Below are 12,571 nucleotides of genomic sequence, written 5' to 3' on the forward strand. Positions count from 1 at the left end.
CTGTCCTCCCTCCCTTCCTCCCTCCCTCCCTTCCGTCCTCCCTCCCTTCCTTCCTCCCTCCCTCCCTCCTTCCCTCCCTTCCTTCCTTCCTTCCTTTCGGGTCCGGTCATGGGGCCTGAACCCTGGGCCTGGGCTCTTCAGCTTAAGGCTGGCGCTCTACCACTTGAGCCACAGCACCACTTCTGGCTTTTTTCTTTTTGCTTATGTAGTGCTGAAGAATCGAAACCAGGGCCTCAGGCATGCAAGGCAAGTGCTCTACCACTGAGCCGCCTTCCCAGCCCCCTTTCTTTCTTTTCTTTTCCTTCTTTCTTTCTTCCTTCCTTCCTTCTTTTCCTTCCTTCCCTTTCTTTTTCCCTCCCTCTCTCCCTCCCTCCCTTCCTTCCTTCCCCCCCACCTCTCTTTCCCAGTCCTGGAGCTTGAACTCAGGGCCTGAGCACTGTCCCTAAGCTACCTTTGCTCAAGGCTAGCATTCTACCACTTGAGCCACAGCACCACTTTTCTGGATTTTTCTGTTTATGTGGTACTGAGGAATTGAACCCAGAGCTTCATGCATGGCAGGCAAGCACTCTACCACTAAGTCCCATTCCCATCCCTCTGCTCTTTCTTTACTCTCCTACCTTTGTAGCTCAGTTTCCTAACAATATTAAGTATACTCAAGGATGCAAGTTTTTTTGGGGACAGATGTCTGTTCACAGTTGCTGGCTTGATAATATAATAAAGACTCCTGATCTGACCTCTCAAAATGTGGCTTTTCTGTATCTTGTGATCGAATTTCTGTATAACAAACTGAACATAGTCCGGTAGTCTGTCAAATGTGTTAAGGCCAGAAAACAAACTTTAATGATGGTAAGAATTATGAAACAATTTGAGATTATCTGAATGAAGTGCTAAAAACAGCAAAAGGCAGAAAGAGCCTCCTCTGACCTCTAGTATCCATTGAAAATATAATCAGATGCTGTGCTTGGCAAAGAACAGAAAATATAGTACTTACTTTTTTTTTTGGGTTCGGTCGTGGGGCCTGAACTCTGGGCCTGGGCGCTGTCCCTCAGCTCTTCAGCTCAAGGCTAGCACTCTACCACTTGAGCCACAGTGCCACTTCTGGCTTTTTTCTTTTTGCTTATGTGGTGCTGAGGAATTGAACCCAGGGCCTCGAGCATGCAAGGCAAGTGCTCTACCACTGAGCCACCTTCCCAGCCCCTGTAGTACTTACTTCTATGGCCAAATCAAACCTTGCCATTGTCAGTTATTATATCTTTTCCAATTCTCAATATAAACTTCTGTACTTTGTTTATTGTTTCCTACCATTCCAGTTCATGTCACCTTCAGCCACTGTCAACCCTACAATTCTTTCTGTGACTAACTTCTCTTAATCTTTTCACTTCCCTCTTTGTCCATCTCTCAATAATATAATTATTGACCAGAATGACCAATTATTATTACATGATTGACCTGAATGTCCAAATGAGCCAAGAAATGTGAAGGGAACAGGCAGAGCTTGATACACTGATTGTAGGTAAGAAGATTAAAAGACAGAAGAAATTCCTTTTGGTAATATACTTTTTGTTGTTTTTTTTGTTTGTTTGTTTTGTTTTGGGTCTGGTCGTGGGGCCTGAACTCTGGGCTTAGGCGCTGTCCCTCAGCTCTTCAGCTCAAGGCTAGCGCCCTACCACTTGAGCCACAGCGCCACTTCCGGCTTTTTCCTTTGTGGTGCTGAGGAATCGAACCCAGGACCTCAAGCACGCAAGGCAAGCGCTCTATCACTGAGCCACCTTCCCAGCCCCCCTTTTGGTAATATACTTTATGGAGTGATAATCTTATTCCTTTGCATTCACCTTTAACTTTTTTTTTTTTTTGGGTCCAGTCGTGGGGCCTGAACTCTGGGCCTGGGCGCTGTCCCTCAGCTCTTGAGCTCAAGGCTAGAGCTCTACCACTTGAGCCACAGTGCCACTTCCGGCTTTTTTCATTTTGCTTAGGTGGTGCTGAGGAATTGAACCCAGGGCCTCAGGCATGCAAGGCAAGCACTCTACCACTGAGCCATCTTCCCAGCCCCTCACCTTTAACTTTTGGTCCCTTACTTACTTCCTTAAATCAGTTGCCCACCAGGCGCTTCTGGCTCATACCTGTAATCCTAGCTACTCTTGAGGCTGAGATCTGAGGATTGTGGTTGGTTCAAAGCCAGTCCAGGCAGGAAATCCTTGAGACTCTTATTTCCACTTAACTACCAGAAAATGTAAAGTGCTGTAGCTCTAGTGGCAGAGTGTTAGCCTTGAGCTGAAGAGCTGAGGGACAGCACCCAGGCCGAGTTCAAGCCCCATGACCAACAAAAAAATAAAAATTAAAAAATTAAAAAGTCAGTTGGCTAGTTTAATCTGACTCTTTTGATACTCATACTTGCAGAGATATTTCATTCCTTGAGACTAAGGATAGTTAAGCTTTAAACAGTAAATACTTTCAGTTCTGTAGGTTATTTGTCTCTGTTGTAGCTATTCAATTCTCTTTCTCTTTTTTTTATTCCAAGACCAGGGCTTAAACTCTGTACCAGATGCTTTTACTGAGTGGCTAGCACTCTCTGTTGTAGAGCAAACATAGCCATAAATAAATGAATGAGCATAGCTAAGTTCCAGTAAAAATTGATTTGTAGACATTGAAAATTGGAATTTCATATATTTTTTGCATGTCATGAAATATCCTATTTTTTTAAGTCCCCTCCAGTAACTATTTAAAGATAGAGAAAAATACTCTTTTTTTTTGTCAGTCATGGGGCTTGAACTCTAGGCCTGGGCACTGTCCTTCAGCTCTTCAGCTCAAGGCAAGCATTCTACTACTTGAGCCACAGTGCCACTTCCAGTTTTCTGGTGGTTTATTGGAGATAAGAGTCTCACGGACTTTCCTGCCCTGGCTGGCTTTATACTGTGATCCTCAGATCTCAGCCTCCAGACTAGCTAGGATTACAGGCATGAGCCACTGGCGCCCGGCTGAGAAAAATATTCTTAACCCTGGTCTCATAAAAACAAGTAGTGGATTGAGTCTGACCTATAGGCTATTGCTTACAGACCAATTCTAGAAAACAATTTCGTACTTTTTCTTTTTTCTTTTTATGGGCCATGGGACTTGAACTCTGGGCTTGGGCGCTGTCCTTGTGCTTTTCAGCTCAAGGGGAGTGCTGTACTGCTTAAGCCACAGTGCCACTTCTGATTTTCTAGTGGAGATAAGAGTCTCACAGACTTTCCTTGCCTGGGCTGGCTTTGAACCGTGATCCTCAGATCTCAGCCTCCTGAGTAGCTACGATTACAGGCATGAGCCACCGGTGCCCTGCTCACCTCTTCTCTTTTGAACCTTCATTTATTTCCTTGTTATTTCACTCAGTTCTGTACTTTAAATATGATCTCTGACAACTCCTATACTAATGCCTATAAACTGGCTCTCTCCCCTGAACACCAGGCTCATATGTCTAATCTCTTACTACTTGGCTATCTAACAGGTGTCTTAGATTTAATAGGTCCAAATGTCAGCTCCTTCAGGAGAGCAAACAATTCCTTCTGCAATACTGTCTATCTCAGTTAATGGCAACCTCATATTTCTGGATTGGATCTGAGGTGACTTCCAGTTGAGTGTGATGGATAGAAGGGTTTAAGAGAAAGGAAATTGGAAGAAATGGGACTGAGCAGTTTTTGGTATAATAAACAGTGAAGAGAGTCCCCACTATGTTCTAGACCTTGGGACCAACTGCTACTGTAAGATACTAGCTAATGGGGCTGGGAAGGTGGCTCAGTGGTAGAGCGCTTGCCTTGCATGCATGAGGCCCTGGGTTCGATTCCTCAGCACCACATGAGCAAAAAGAAAAAAACCGGAAGTGGCGCTGTGGCTCTAGTGGTAGAGTGCTAGCCTTGAGCTGAAGAGCTGAGGGACAGCGCCCAGGCCCAGAGTCAGGCCCCACGACCGGACCCCCCCCCCCAAAAAAAAAAAAAAAGATACTAGCTAAATCTTTTCTTTTGTCTCTGTATGATGCTCTAACCACCTGAAGAAAATCAAGTGGTTATTGCAATGAATCTTAGGGAGAAAAGGCTCTAAAGTGCTCAGTATTTTGAAGGCACTGTGATCTACCTCTGTCAGATAAATGAAACAGAAACAAGCAAGGACTAGACAAACAAGCTGTGAAGTAGTCATAATTCTTCTTATGGCACCTGGATATACAGGGAGAACACAATGGCATCATTAGCTATGGGCATGTAGTTGATACTCTAGCCTAGTGCCTCTCAACTGAGAATGGAAAAGGAGAAAAAGAGATCATTAGGGATGGTGACAGTTGTATAGACAAACAATGTGGCAGAGGATAAAAGTCTAAGAACTATTCTAGACTGAACTCATCCCTTCATGGATGTAGCTGTTTTCTTTTTAACCTCTTCATTGAAATCCCTAGGTCAGAATCCCTGGACTCAGAATGATTGGATTTTAGAAAGTTATAGATGAAGATAATGCATAGTTGTATATTAAGCAATTCCTTATAATCAAACTTAGTAATATTTCCCTAACAAATACATAACATTATCTACAAGTGAATTATTTAGGACTATACAGAGCCTGAGATGATTTAAGTAAGGATTTAGCTCCAAAGTGAGTTTAAGTCAGGTAAGTTTTTGAGACCAAGAAAGTTATAAAAAAAAAAAACAACGATTTTTACATCTGTGGATTTCAGAATTATAAATAAGTGATTGAGGATCTGTACTAACTTCCACTTGTTTTTGTTTCTTTTTTTGGGCCTGTTCGTGGGGCCTGAACTCTGGGCCTGGGCACTGTCCCTCAGCTCTTCAGCTCAAGGCTAGTGCTCTACCACTTGAGCCACAGCGCCACTTCCGGCTTTTTTCTTTTTGCTTATGTGGTGCTGAGGAATCGAACCCAGGGCCTTGAGCATGCAAGGCAAGCGCTCTACCACTGAGCCACCTTCCCAGCCCCCTAACTTCCACTTGGAAGAACATGAACAAGACAAATTATTTTCAACTTTGTAAGAAGCAAAGGTCATATAGTTTGCTGCAATTTGACCTCTCATGAGCTTTTTATAGATGAGTAATGCCTTTTGGGCCTATAAGTAAATCAAAAGTGGTAAATGTTGATTCTTACCAGAAATGTGGAATCCATTTCAGCTGTCATCAACACTATGCCCTTTTCTTCTTTAAGTTCAGGGTAGTGATATAAAATCAGCTGGCTGGCTGCAGCATCCCCCCGGGTCTGTAAGGAGGAACACTTATCAGAGCCACCACCACCACAAGCTGCAATTTCAAAGCAATAGAGTCTGGAGGAAAGTCTGGCTCTTAACAGCCCTTTGGGTGGCTATTGAGTTGGAGGACTGGTATGTGGAGGCAAGGTCAGGCCTGCAAAGGCATGGGGAAACTGACAATTTGCACGGTGTTATTTGTGTCTTCAATTGCAAAAGGTTTGGCTTTTTTCCCAGAAAATGTTTATAGAAGGCAGTGAATCCTTCATTATGGCCATACATTTAAAAACAAAATGGCATGAGCAGCTACCAAATCAAATTCTAAAGAAAACAGTGTGCTTGTGTAATTGCCACTTTTATGAACTAGTGCATTTCATAGCGGAAATCTACTCCCCTTGGCTAGGTCTGAAGACTGAGCTCTTTTGTTTTTGTTTTTTTTGGGGGTCTGGCTGTGGGGCCTGAACTCTAGGCCTGGGCGCTGTCCCTCAGCTCTTCAGCTCAAGGCTAGCGCTCTACCACTTGAGCCACGGCACCACTTCCGGCTTTTTTCTTTTTGCTTATGTGGTGCTGAGGAATCGAACCCAGGGCCTTATGCATGCAAGGCAAGCACTCTACCACTGAGCCAACTTCCCAGCCCCAAGACTGAGCTCTTTTTAGCTATAGCAAGAGCTGGAGTTTGCACATAGGCCAGAATTCTGGTGTGTAGTTTTAAAATATTATCTGGTTGGGGCAGAAGAGAGAATAGGAATAGACTAACTTCATAAAGAATGGTTGGCACAGTGGTTGCTCGATCTCAAGTCTAGACTAGGAAGAAAGGTTTGAATTTAAAACTAAAGCCCTTATATAATATAAAAAAAAAGTAAACAACTACACTCAAAAAGAGATTATTGAACTTCATCTCTAAAAGTTCAGCAAGATAGGATATCTAACTATGGATGTTTATTCTTAGTAGTTCTTAGTTCTATTAAACACTTCTAATTTGACTTCTAATATTATGCTAATAATTTTGGTCATAATTATATTTCTGGATCTTTTTTTTTGGATACAAGAGCAGAATCCTGATCTCATAGATCTCTAGGTTGGGCTGTGAAGGTGGCTCAGTGGTAGAGTGCTTGCCTTGAGGCCCGGGGTTCGATTCTTAGCACCACATAAGCAGAAAAAGCTGGAAGTGGTACTTGGCTTAAGTGGTAGAGTGCTAGCCTTGAGCAAAAAAGCTCAGGGACAGAGCCCAGGCCCAGAGTTCAGGCCCCATGACCGACAAAAAAAAAAAAAAAAAAGTTAATAGCGTTCTCTAGGTGCTAGCACAATTTCCAACACAATGTCATAGAGGTCAAATTCAATGACTCTGGATTCATATAACCTAGACTGTCATATAACCTCATCTCTGTCACTTAGCACTATGAACTAACTAGTTCAAGTCCATTTTCTTTTCTGTAAACAGAAAAAATAACATTAAACTATATTGTGGTATATTTGTGAGGAATAAATCACATGTATATAAAATATATGATTTATAATAAGTACATCAGATATTGGCTACTAGAATTCGAGCTCAATGAATGCTAGATGAATTATAAAATAATGTGAAAAGCTGGTCCCTTACTTTAGTTTGCCTCAACTTTAAAGGTAATATAACAACATGCTTGTTTTTGCCAGATGTAGCCTTCAAATATAAAATGTCAATCTTGGGGCTGGGAAGGTGGCTCAGTGGTAGAGTGCTTGCTTTGCATGCATAAGGCCCTGGGTTCGATTTCTCAGCACCACATAAGCAAACAGAAAAAAACCGGAAGTGGCGCTGTAGCTCAACTGGTAGAGCGCTAGCCTTGAGCTGAGCTGAGGGAGAGCACCCAGGCCGAGAGTTCAGGCCCCATGACCAGACCCCCCCCCAAATAAAATAAAATGTCAATCCTAGTGAATGAGATTTAAAATGAAAGGCTTCAAATCTACCTTTTAAAAATCTAATATTTGGGAATAAAACAAAAGGAAAAAAGCAAGCAAACAGAGTACAATTTATTAAATGGAAATGATTTACCTCACCACAGGAAAGGGGCTGAGTTGGCTTGTTGGGAATGTGGCTCAGTGATAGAGTGCCTGCCTTGTAGGCATGAGGCCCTGGGTTCAATTCCTCAGTACCACATAAGCAGAAAAATCTGCAAGTGGTGCTGTGGCTCAAGTGGTAGAGTGCTAGCCTTGAGCTGAAGAGCTGAGGGACAGCGTTCAGCTTCAGAGTTCAAGTCCCATGACCAAAAAAAAAAAAAAGTTAACATCCTGGCTGGGTGCTGGTGGCTCACACCTGTAATCCTAAAGACTCAGAAGGCTAAGTAAGATCTAAGGATTGCAGTCTGAAGCCAGCCAGGGCAGAAGTCTGTAAAACGCTTATTTCCAATTAATCACAGAAAATTCTGTGGAGGTGTGGCTCAAGTGGTAGAGCACTAGCCTTGAGCAAAAGGTACTCAGGGATAGTACCCAGTCCCAGAGTTCAAGCTCTAAGACTGCCAAAAAAAAAAAAAAAAAAAAAGAAAACATTCCAACTTTGCCAAGTTTGTTACATGAGGCATGCTGTAAGTGCTGTAGAGGTCTAGTAAAGAGACAAAAGAGAACCAGATATAGTCAGATATGGATCTGGGATCTTCTAATATATGGGTATTACGTAGGGTCTAAAAATTATCCCATCTTTCAAAGTATGACAATTCATCAGGGTCATTGGAAGCACTGCTGGAATTCAGCAAACTCTCTCAGTTTCATCAAATGACAGGCTTCTTTCTTCTACCTTTGAGTGTCTTAGGGCACAAGCCACTTACCTGAATGTTTATAAGTGCAGTGAAGTGGAGTTCAGTACCTGTCCATTGTCCTACAAAGAACTCATAACCTTCCCTTCTTGGCAGTGCACACAGAAACTGTGGGAAAGATACATAAGGAGACAAATGAATAAAGAAATAAAGTCATTTGCTACATGACCAACTACCTGAACCAATCCCTCTACCTTCAGTGCTTGGTTTTTAAAATACTTCTTTTTAAACCACAAAATGCATGTGATAATATAATGAACACTCGTGTACTTCTCAACTCACATAAGAAAACAAGCATTAGAGATACTATTTGAGGATACCTCTACACCCTTTCAATCTAGATTTAAAATCTATCTGGTACTTGGTGTCTTCTATACCTTTTTTTTTTTCTTGTCGGTTGTGGGCCTTGAACTCTAGCTTGAGCACTGTCCCTCAATTCTTCAGCTCAAGGCTAGGGCTCTATCACTTGAGCAACAGTGCCACTTCCGGTTTTGGTGGTTTATTAGAGATAAAGAGTTTTCATGGACTTTCCTGCCCAGGCTGGCTTTGAAGGCTTTGAACCGCGATCCTCAGATCTCAGCCTCCTGAGTAGCTAGAATTACAGGCGTGAGCCGCTGGCGCCCTGCTCATGTATATAATTTTTTTTTTTTTTGTCAGTTGTGGGGCTTGAACTCTGGGCCTGGGCGCTGTCCCTCAGCTCTTCAGCTCAAGGTAAGCACTCTACCACTTGAGCTACAGCGCCACTTTCATGAATTCTTTTAATGTGTAGGTATAACCATTAATAGGACATAGTGTTCACATTTAAAAACTTGAATCTGGGGCTGGGAAGGTGGCTCAGTGGTAGAGCACTTGCCTTGCATGCATGAGGCCCTAGGTTTGATTCCTCAGCACCACATAAGCAAAAAGAAAAAAGCCAGAAGTGGCGCTGTGGCTCAAGTGGTAGAGCGCTAGCCTTGAGCTGAAGAGCTGAGGGACAGAGCCCAGGCCTAGAGTTCAGGCCCCACAACCGGACCCAAAAAAAAAAAAAAAATAATAACTTGAATCTTACCAAACTCTATGCATGTAACTTTGCTTTCTTTATTGATTATAACAATCTGTAAACTAATTCTTTTTTTTTTTTTTTTTTTGGGGGGGGGGGTCCAGTCGTGGGGCCTGAACTCTAGGTCTAGGCGCTGTCCCTCAGCTCTTCAGCTCAAGGCTAGCGCTCTACCACTTGAGCCACAACGCCACTTCAGGCTTTTTTCTTTTTGCTTATGTGGTGCTGAGGAATCAAACCCAGGGCCTCATGCATGCAAGGCAAGTGCTCTACCACTGAGCCACCTTCCCAGCCCCTGTAAACATAATTCTTAATTAATTAAATTACCAATGTTGTATGGAATCTTACCTACTTTTATCTGGCTAAATATCTGGGTCTCTTTTGATTTCTAAACTATGTAATGCTACAGAATTATTTTAATTAATTTTATTCTAATTATTAAATTATTATCTATTTTTATCAATTAAGATCACAAATGGCAAATGGCTACAGACTAAACATTATTATTATTATTATTATTATTATTATTATTTTTGCTAGTCATGGGGCTTGAACTCTGGGCCTGGGCGCTGTCCCTCAGCTCTTCAGCTCAAGGCTAGTGCTCTACCACTTGAGCCACAGCACCACTTCTGGCTTTTTCTGCTTATGTGGTGCTGAGGAATCAAACCCAAGGCCTCATGCATGCAAGGCAAGCACTCTACCACTGAGCAACCACTGAGCCCAGACTAAACATTATTAAGTGGTTAGTTTTATGTTTAGAATTGGGGATGGCTGGTAGAGAAGAAATGGTGCCAGAACAAAACAAAACCTAATATACATCTTGGAGTTTCTTCTTATTGCCAAGCATTCAGGCTCTGATTTATTATTATTAGATGAGATAACCTTTGTGCCTTTCTAAGCCTATCTCATTTTAATTGTATCCACTGCCTTGCAAATGACATAACTTCATTTTTCTTTATAGCTGTTTCAGATTTCATAGTATATATCATTTTTATCCATTCATCTGTTGAGGAATACCTTGGTTAACTTAGAGTTTGGGTATTGTGCACTGTGCTGTAATATAGTTTGCACTCTTCTGGATATATGCCCAGTGGTGATATGGTGGGGTCAAAAGGTCAGTCCTATTTTTATTGTAGAACTTTCATACTGATTTCCATAGTGGTTGTACTAGTTTACAGTCTCACCAACAGTGTATGAAAATTTCTTTTCCCCTGCATCCTTGCTAGCATTTTGTTATTTGACTGGATAAGATAGATTCTTAGTGTAGCTTTGATTTGTATTTCCACTATGGCTGTTAGGTAAATTAAATAGGTCGGTTTAATTAGGTAGCCAATAGAGAACACCACATGGTTTTCAAGCAGGAAGAGAAGTTTATTTATTCCCAACTGCCTGTTCCCACCTTACCCCATAGAGACCACATGACCTAAGGGGCAGGCCCATGTCTCACCTGGGTTTAAGTAGGGAAGAGATGGGGAGGCGTGGCCAAGTAGGGGAGGTGTGGCCACAGTGATGAGGATATGACCTCAGGGCCTGAGACCTTCCCAGGATGTGACCTCATGGGGGGTGGGGGGGGGAGAGGACTCAAGGTGTGCCAGTTACCTAGGTGACACAAGTCCTGGGCGGAGACTTAGCCAAGAGGTAGGAGGAGTCTGTCCCACCTTCCCATTACATTAAGGATGTTCAATAGTTCTTTATGTATTTTTTTTGGGCGGGGGGAGTCTGGTCGTGGGGCCTGAACTCTGGGCCTGGGCACTGTCCCTCAGCTCTTCAGCTCAAGGCTAATGCTCTACCACTTGAGCCACAGCGCCACTTCCCGCTTTTTTCTTTTTGCGCATGTAGTACTGAGGAATCGAACTCAGGGCCTCAGGCATGCAAGGCAAGCACTCTACCACTGAGCCACCTTCCCAGCCCCTCTTTATATATTTGTTAATCTTCTGCATTTCTTCTTCGAGAACTGTCTGTTCAATTCACTTGCCCACTTATTAACTGGATTATCTGGCTTTTTTTGTTTAATTTCTTTGAGCTCATTGTGTATTTTGGATATTAATCCAATCCCTTATCTGTTGAATAGCTAGCAAAGATTTTCTCCCATTCCATAGGCTGTCTCTTGGTTCTGGTAATTTTTTTTTTGCATGCATAAACCTTTTAATTTGATTTAGCTCCATTCATTTTTATTCTTATTTTCTGTGCAACTGTATTGTTCATAAAATAATCACCTGTATCTCTAACTTCCAGAATAGCATGACAAAAACTGCAAAGAAGACTATCAATAAACAGAATTATGAAGGAGGCTGTAAAGATTAAGGATTTCAGTCTCTTCCAATACGCACTTTTACTGTTAATATCTACACCAGAAAGGCCTGAGTTATGATGGAGAGCTAAAAAGTCTAAAGTTCATTGGTTAAACTAATATGCTCTCATAAGGCTAAAAATATCACTCACTAGAACAATTTACATCTGAGAGTATGGACTGATACGGGATCAGGTGAAAAATATCCTTGTCTAGAAGTAATGAAAGCAATCTTTATGTAGTCATTAGAAACTTACTGTTGGACAAGACTGAGCACGGTTCCAAATCAAATCAAACTTCTCTTTCTGTAAAGTGGAAAATAATAAAATTAATTCATAATAAGAAAACAAAAAAGACCACAAAATCACAAGTATATTCACCAAGACTAAATTCTAGAACTATACTACAACAAAAATGTTTTTTTAAGTTCCATCATTTGTAAATCACTCTTGGATTAGAAAGGCAGGGAAGTCAGATGCATACTTTGCTCTTTTTATTTTTATTTTTTTGAATTTAGATTTAATTTAATTTACTTTTTTTTTTTGGTCAGTCGTGGGCCTTGAACTTTGGGCCTGAGTGCTGTCCCTCAGCTCTTCAGCTTAAGGCTAGCGCTCTACCACTTGAGCTACAGCGCCACTTCCGGTTTTTCTGGTGGTTTATTGGAGATAAGAGTTTCAGACTTTCCTGCCCAGGCTGGCTTTGAACCTCGATCCTCAGATCTCAGCCTCCTGAGTAGCTAGAATTACAGGCGTGAACCACTGGTGCCAAGATAAATTTTTTATTATGTTTAAGTAGTTGTACAAAGAAGTTCCCATTATACAAAACAGTATATGAATACAAGGTGTCTGACAACATTGTCATCCGTCGTATGCTTTGCTCTTTATTGTCATAATTACCTGTGAAGATTAGGAATTCCAATGCTCTAAACTCTACTAAGGCAAGCCAAGGAAAAACTGAGAAGCCCTTTTCAAACAATGAGTTAGTATAAGAGATCTAAAATGTAAAAAAAAAAAGTGCTGACTGGTAAGGGTTTATACATATCAAGAGGTTAAAAAAAAAGGATACTCTCATAACAACCAAAAGACCTAGCATGACACTTCTGCCTAAACATTTTCTTCCTTAGTCGTAAACTTAGTCACATAAACTCAGAATATCTCTGCATGCTTGATGTAATTCTAGCCTCTTCCTTCTCAGGAAAGAAAAGGAACAAATGAAGAACTAGCTGATGACCCAGCATTTCAAAT

The 12,571-nt window shown here is 41.7% G+C and overlaps 1 protein-coding gene across 1 annotated transcript in view; it reads right to left on the reverse strand.

Annotated features, from left to right (window-relative positions):
• The window catches only part of Atpaf1 (ATP synthase mitochondrial F1 complex assembly factor 1), a 31,911-nt gene that overhangs the window by 5,228 nt on the left and 14,112 nt on the right, over positions 1–12,571 (reverse strand). The window contains exons 6-8 of the mRNA XM_042682618.1: positions 11,585–11,632; positions 8,014–8,109; positions 5,119–5,226 (exon numbers count right to left, since the gene is read on the reverse strand). Of these exons, the coding sequence (XP_042538552.1) occupies positions 5,119–5,226; positions 8,014–8,109; positions 11,585–11,632 (252 nt within the window). The remainder of the gene's footprint in view (positions 1–5,118; positions 5,227–8,013; positions 8,110–11,584; positions 11,633–12,571) is intronic.

Source organism: Dipodomys spectabilis, unplaced genomic scaffold (genome assembly GCF_019054845.1).
Source record: "Dipodomys spectabilis isolate Male_0828 unplaced genomic scaffold, ASM1905484v1 ptg000002l, whole genome shotgun sequence".
Lineage (NCBI taxonomy): Eukaryota > Metazoa > Chordata > Mammalia > Rodentia > Heteromyidae > Dipodomys > Dipodomys spectabilis.